This window comes from Strongylocentrotus purpuratus, unplaced genomic scaffold (assembly GCF_000002235.5).
Source record: "Strongylocentrotus purpuratus isolate Spur 01 unplaced genomic scaffold, Spur_5.0 spur5_scaffold_13, whole genome shotgun sequence".
Taxonomy (NCBI): domain Eukaryota; kingdom Metazoa; phylum Echinodermata; class Echinoidea; order Camarodonta; family Strongylocentrotidae; genus Strongylocentrotus; species Strongylocentrotus purpuratus.
The window spans coordinates 11,391,390-11,398,245 of NW_022145598.1; the positions used below are offsets into that span (position 1 = coordinate 11,391,390).

At 35.5% G+C, this 6,856-nt stretch overlaps 1 protein-coding gene across 1 annotated transcript; it reads right to left on the reverse strand.

Moving 5' to 3' along the window:
- Nucleotides 1–431: 431 nt before the first annotated feature.
- LOC105445758 lies at nucleotides 432–6,162 on the reverse strand. Its single transcript, XM_030983513.1, has 8 exons — nucleotides 6,113–6,162; nucleotides 5,236–5,492; nucleotides 4,714–4,818; nucleotides 4,230–4,523; nucleotides 3,649–3,897; nucleotides 2,727–3,062; nucleotides 2,118–2,335; nucleotides 432–784 (listed from the first exon to the last, which is right to left on the reverse strand). Exons 1-8 carry the CDS (start codon nucleotides 6,160–6,162, stop codon nucleotides 605–607), a joined length of 1,689 nt encoding a protein of 562 aa, XP_030839373.1. The 3' UTR covers nucleotides 432–604.
- Nucleotides 6,163–6,856: the final 694 nt, after the last annotated feature.

Here is a 6,856-nt window from a genome sequence, read left to right on the forward strand (position 1 = left end):
ATTTCGTGATATCACCTTTATTTAAAAATACATGTACATCTGGAAAAGAATTAGGTGTGGAAAATATACATTAGATTTTTTCTTTATCCTATCGATTTTATACTTTCTACACGAAACCCTCATGGTACCACATGTCCATCTGTGCTTGTTTCATATCCCTGGAGATCTTTCTGTATTTCTTTGCATCCGAGTCTAAAATACTACTGAAATAACTTTCAAAATATCGACTTCACGTTCATGCCTCCAGAATACAATGAATCGCTCTTCAATGTAATTCATGATTTGTATTGTCATGTAATTTGTGTTGCTGTAACAATCATTAAGATATTAAGTTGCCTGCAAAATTACATAATGTACAGTAATTTCGAGAAAAAAAATCATGCAACTCATTCCAGTCGTATGAACTGAATAAAAGTAGGTGTGCTGGACAAATCGATCATTTGCCCAAATGCTTGTAGTCCTACATGCTCATATAGGTACAGTGCTATTGAGGTATATTGATCTATACGTTTCAGGATTTCTGATATAATAGGATTTTATACTAGCTTTACAATTGAGCTTTGATAATATCCTTTTTTCCCCATCCAAAATTCCATATCGACCACTATTCTCTAACAGACCTTATGGGATAACTTTCACACATATTTACCATTCTTTTGTTTATTTTCGCCCCGTCGTGGAGCAAAATCGTTAGGTCCATTGATGTTGACTGTATAGAGAACCTGACTTCATTCCGGACTTTGCAGTAGGGCACAGAAGAACTCTTCTCCTTCCTCGTTATATCCTGGAATATGACAAATACAACTCAAATCTGGATATGGCAAAATGATAAAATGTTATGCAAATGATTGACGTCAACTATTGTTGGCCTATAAAAAAACATATACGTAACTTTTTTTTACACACATGTAAAGTTCATTTCGATTGTTTAACGTAACACTTAACTGCTGGAAATAACATGTTTAATAAACAGTCAGCAATTTTTTAATTTTTTGATCGAAGAGTTCGGTCCAAAAACATGTTTACATGTCTGGATTAATCTTCTTATATCCTCATAATGAATAAGTTAAATGCACTAATACTGCACTAATGATGAATATTCATCAAAAATAACAGTCAGGCATATCAGGACGTTAACAAAGATACAGTTCCAAAAATTCTACATCCCTATTTCAATGACTTCCCACGGAAAAGGCTAATCACCAAACTCTACGTCATGTATATACAAGATTCCTCAAAATGGCAGAGTAGATACTATGTACTTCAGTGGATTTCAGTATGTAGCATACAGATTTTGAATCATAAAGTACTGACCACCCTCTTTCACACGTGCTACTGCATTGTGTATTATTCAATGGAATAACATATTTGGCATGTATTCTGATCAATTATATTACCTGAGTAGTTTCTAATCCAGACTAAGTTTTTTTCTTTCATCCCGTATTTCAACACAAAGCTATAATTTGGACAAATTTATTTTATTTTAGCGGGCAGAATGGAAACTAAATACATTTTGGACTAGAGTTATGACAATGGCCTTTATCTGTATCTAATCAATATTGGTGTAAAGGAACAGTTTGTTAAGTACAAATCTATATCGTGCATTTTCGAAAGAATACCTATACCAGAACATTGCTCCTCTACCGACCCCCGCCATCTTCTCGCCTTTTCACCCCTCCCTACCTTTTCTCTCTTCTTTCCTTCTATTCTCTCCCTCCTCTACAAACTATTCTATCTATGCTCAATTCCCATGTCATTCCTCCCCCTCCCCCTCTCCTTTCTTGATTTGACACCCTCATCCGTACACCCTTCCGCCCCTTCCTAATCCAACCTTCTTACTTCCACCATCTCACCTACCCTAACCCCTACCCTTCCCACTTATCCGCCGTTTTATGGCATCCATTTGGATCCTCCTTCAACTTTCCTCCACACTCATTCTCCCTCCCCGAAACTCATCAGTCATCACAAAGAAATTATAATGAGACTTTCTTCGATGAATTGTAAAGTGTTACCATAGGCATTTCATAACTTGAGTAGTCCATAGGGGAACTTTTTAAAATTCGATAATCAAATGATTTCAGCAAAAGATGGATATAGATTATATGATATAAAAATACCTCTATAACGTTCCTATATGGATGAATTATGTATACACGTAGAGTTGGTTTCTCTGCAGGTGTCATGGAGAGAGGCTGGAAGACTACACATTTCAGCTGGAGTCCTTGAAGATCAGTCGATGCCAGAGCCCAGACTTGAAGATGACGCGTATGAAACTTTATCTTATCTTTTAAGATTTCTGATGTGCGCGGAGTCAGGTTTCTACGACCGAACTTTCCTTTGAATTAATGAAAATAAAGATTCATGAATATTTCTTAAACTATTTTACTCCCTGATAATATAGGCTTGTACAATATTGATTATCAGTAAAGTGGGAATTGATTTCGAATCAGTAAATGTTCTGGTAGTTGACTAGATTCAACTTTTGTTCAGCGAGTTGATTCAAATGGCATGGTACTTTTTATTCATCATGGAGAAATCATTCAATATTAACTCTCACCAGCTCATCATTCTACATATTGATTCTCATGAAAGGAAGAGTAGTATATATGTAATGAGAAATCGGGTATTCATCTCATGTCTCAAATTATCAGGATTCAAATATCAAGTGACGATGTTTACTTTTTATTCAAAGAGAACAGAATCAATATATGTTGTTAACTTTGTACCTGGTCCAGTTCTTGTGTACAAGATAACAGAAGAGTCGTCTGTAAGTTCATGGTGATTGGTACAGAGTGGTAATACCACCGTGGCAGGCTTGAGCAGTTCTTGTGTCAGAGAACATACTATGGCTGGAGTAATGACTACTTCACCCTCCCGTACAGGAAGCCTAGGAGTACCATGAGTGGGGACGCGAAGAGTTACAACTGATCTCATTCCTTTTGGCATAGCTCCTTCAGGGATAGATACGGCAATACCAAGTTCATTAAGGGTCAGTTCTCCACCCTTGTGATCAATGATGCCATGCGAGATGAAAGGTGTATAGTTTGGTTGGCATTTCATAGCTAAGGAGGATAAGAATGAAACAAGTCAACTACAGTACAGTTCATCAATACAAAAATATAAACTTGTGCCAGATTCTGTTCATGGTTATTTCCAAGGAAGTCCCTTTCGAGTGTATTTACTGTAAAGCAATTGGGAAACAGGCCTCTGTGTAATAAGGCACGTTTGTAGGGGTTTGAATACAAATATTACAATCATCTTGAGTCAGGATTTGATTCGAGTAGAAACAAAATAATGGTAATCTCGCTTTTCCAAATTTATTTCCTAAAACTCTGCTGTATTGAGTAAAGTATGGTCAATGTTTAAATGATAGAAATCATTGGCAAAATTTCCGAGATGTTCCTTAAAATATTCAAGCAAGTTAATTTGTTTGTATACTGCGATTCTTAGGTTTTAATGATAACTGGTAAAGGAAAGTGCACAGGCTCCTGCCGATTTTATCATTTTTCTCTAAAGGGGGAATGTGGGTGTATTTTATAGTCAGGTAATAGTAAGTATCTGTCGAACATTTGTTTTCTTCCACTGACCAAGTAGGCCTACACAATTTAATGTCATGTAAAACACAGTGGAGTTGTGAAATGACATTACCTTCTGCTATCTTGACTGCTGCATCGTTGAAACGGAAAGCCTGAGCAACTTCGAGAAGCCTCTCCCTAGTCCCACCGTGGTGTACCCACTCCTTAAGCATCTTCAGAGTACAACGGCCAATCATGTCAGGCGGGAAGGTCACAAATGTGCTCATGATCTGCAAGACGCCAGAAGGTTTAACATTCAGGCGATAACACAAGTCCACTAGTTCTTTCTTGGATCCAATGGCTTTTGAGATTTCTTCACGGCCTGTGGACAGTGAAAAAATGCATTCGTCAGTAGAGCAGGAGGAAAACATTCAGGTTAATGTAAATGGCATAATGATGGTGATGAATTATGACATTGAAACCAAAAATTGTGTTCATGATTTGTAGATACATGTAAATACAAATCTTCACCTACTACTGAAAATCTTCTGTACTTCTGTACATATAATTGCCTTAACGCTAATAAATGAAAATAATGGAATGTGAAAAAGAACTGAAATGCAGTTTGAACTTTAACATTTTCTTTAAAAGGTTCAAATTGATATGTCCTTATCAACACGATTGTGATTGAACTGGCTTATGATTCAAACAAACCTGTGTTTACATCTGGGATGTTGTACTCCGAGAGAAGCTTAGCGAACTTATCTTCTTGTTCTGCCTCTTTCAAACCATTCAACCAATTTTCTACGAGCTGTCGTGCAATCTTATGGAGTACTGAGGAACTGGGTAGATCGATGAATTCAACAATGAGGTCATCATTTACACGGAGGGCTTTCCCAAGTGAAAATGCTAATGGCAGACTTTTCACTGAAAGAGCGACGCTGCAAAGCTCTTCTGTGTTTGGTGTTCCCTCACATCGGTTAAGGTCATCATTTATTCCATCTCGCTCTACATACAAATCAAACAATGAAAAATCATCTAAGAAATGCATTAATTTTCTAATCTCAAAATTGATATATAATATTGATTTTTTTTCTTTTCCATATTTATCATGCCCACTGGAATTGAGTTATACAAAGGGTATGTATACAATGCTATCATTGTCACAATCATATGATATTATTATTTTGTTATCTACCTGTATCTGATGTTGTAATAATATCCATATCTTCAGGCTCTATAGGCTCGTTTGGTTTGGCTCTCATCTCAGGAGTCGCCGACGAGGGCGCTTGCAAGCTATCGTCTGAGAGAAAAATATACAAATATTAAATAGAATGTGTGTCATGACAGTCATAATCATGACTGATGAGGCTATTGTTTTAAGTTTGTTGAGTACTTAAGAAGTTTTTTTTCTTCTACATACTATGTATTAGTGAGTGTAGAGATGGCTCCGCCTTATCTCGTCTTATCTCGTGTGACAAGTTTTTGACACATACAAAAGACTGCTATAAATGCCATTATCAGCCCTAATAGTCAACTTGAAGCTTCAAAACCATTTTTTATTACCACTAAACATTTCAATCGCATGATTCCATCGAAGACAAATTTCAGTTAAGATTTCTATTCGTTTCTACCTTTGAATACAATGACCAAATATATAATATACAACATCTACAGGTCCTAGAGCTATTATTTATTACAAATAATGAAGAATAATTGCCTGTATTCGCAGCCGTGGATGCCAAGGAGACAGATTCCCAAATGCACTTTAACGTCTCAGTCGCTTCAGGATCTGATCTTTGAGATGCCTTCCACGCGCAGAGCATTTGGATGTTAGCGTCTTTGCGATTCTGCAGTGTCTTGTGTTTGATGTTCTCAAGCTTATTCCGACTGAATCCAAGCTTTGTGCCAATCCCCATGAAGTCCTTCGACTTGATACGTCGAGCCAATGTAAGCAAGTCTTGGTCAGAAATGTTACTAAATATATTGAAAAGAAATGATGTTTATTATACTAGAATCAAGGCTTATGTTGACTTCTGGTCAGTGAACTGCTTTTCCAAAGAATCTGTAATCCAGTCAATCGGATATTTGTCATGCAGCAGGATATAGATCGATTGCTTCGACCAGTAATAAGTATACATGACTTGTATAAACAATTTAAACCACGCATCATTGAAAATAAAATCAATGAGACACGTAATCCGCTTGACACGTATACCTTTATTTTGCGTTCCTTTGTGTTAACCTTTAAAATACTTCTACTATATTCATTTTACTAATAGTATATTTATTTTTTTCTAATGGTGACAACTTACAAGTTACATTAGTTTCCTATTTCAAGCTCAAGCTCTCACTAATTTGTTTCGCTAATGTTTCGGCTTTTACTAATACCAGCTAATTACCAGGGTGGACTTCCTCTTTGATACTCTAGTACCTTTTTGATGTTCTGACTTTTGGCGCTGCGACATTTGCTCTAGCTTTATTTCTTTAAAAAAAGTCAAACACATACAGTTATAGTTTTCAGTTAGGGTTGCAGTAAGGTTTAAGGTTAGATTTACGGTATTAAAGGTAAGGGTTAGTGATCAACAAATTCTTACCCGGTTGGAGTCATATCTGAAGTACGGTGACCAAATATAAAGGACGTCATTGTTGCAAATAAAACATAAGGAAATATAGTTAGATTCGATTCCTGTGCATAACTATTAATGATTAAATGAAAAATTGTACGAATAGATATTTGAAAACATAACTTTGAATATGTTTTTTTCACAATGTCTTCTTTCCATAATAGGCTAATGTATTTATATAAAAAAAATCCTCACACTCTTTGGTTTTTACTATTATTATTACTATTGCTATCATAATTACTACTGTGATTTTGTTATTATTATTATTATCATCATTATATAATTAAATATTATTAGCCTATTCATTGTGATTGTTGTTAAAGTTTGTTGTTGTTATCATTATTAATTATTACCATGATAATCGTTTTTCATATTTTTTCTTTTTTGTTTCATTTTTATTGTTTCAATTTTTTTCTTCATCCCACAGAAGTGTAATAAAATTATTTCTGTATAGGAGCATGCACCTTTTAATGTTGTTATGCAGAAGCATTTTGCGCCACACTAATGATGACAATGATCACCATTGGCGTCAAACTGTGTTCCCCTCATAGCAGCAATAGAGGCATGTATAACTAAATCAAAAGATTAGTACAGATCTCTACACAGCTCAGGTACCATATATATTGAGTCATCAGGCATTATATCTGGTATGCTTAACAGTGTTAAGAATAAGTAACAGTAAGTAACAGTAGAACCTGTAATTTTCGTCATCTC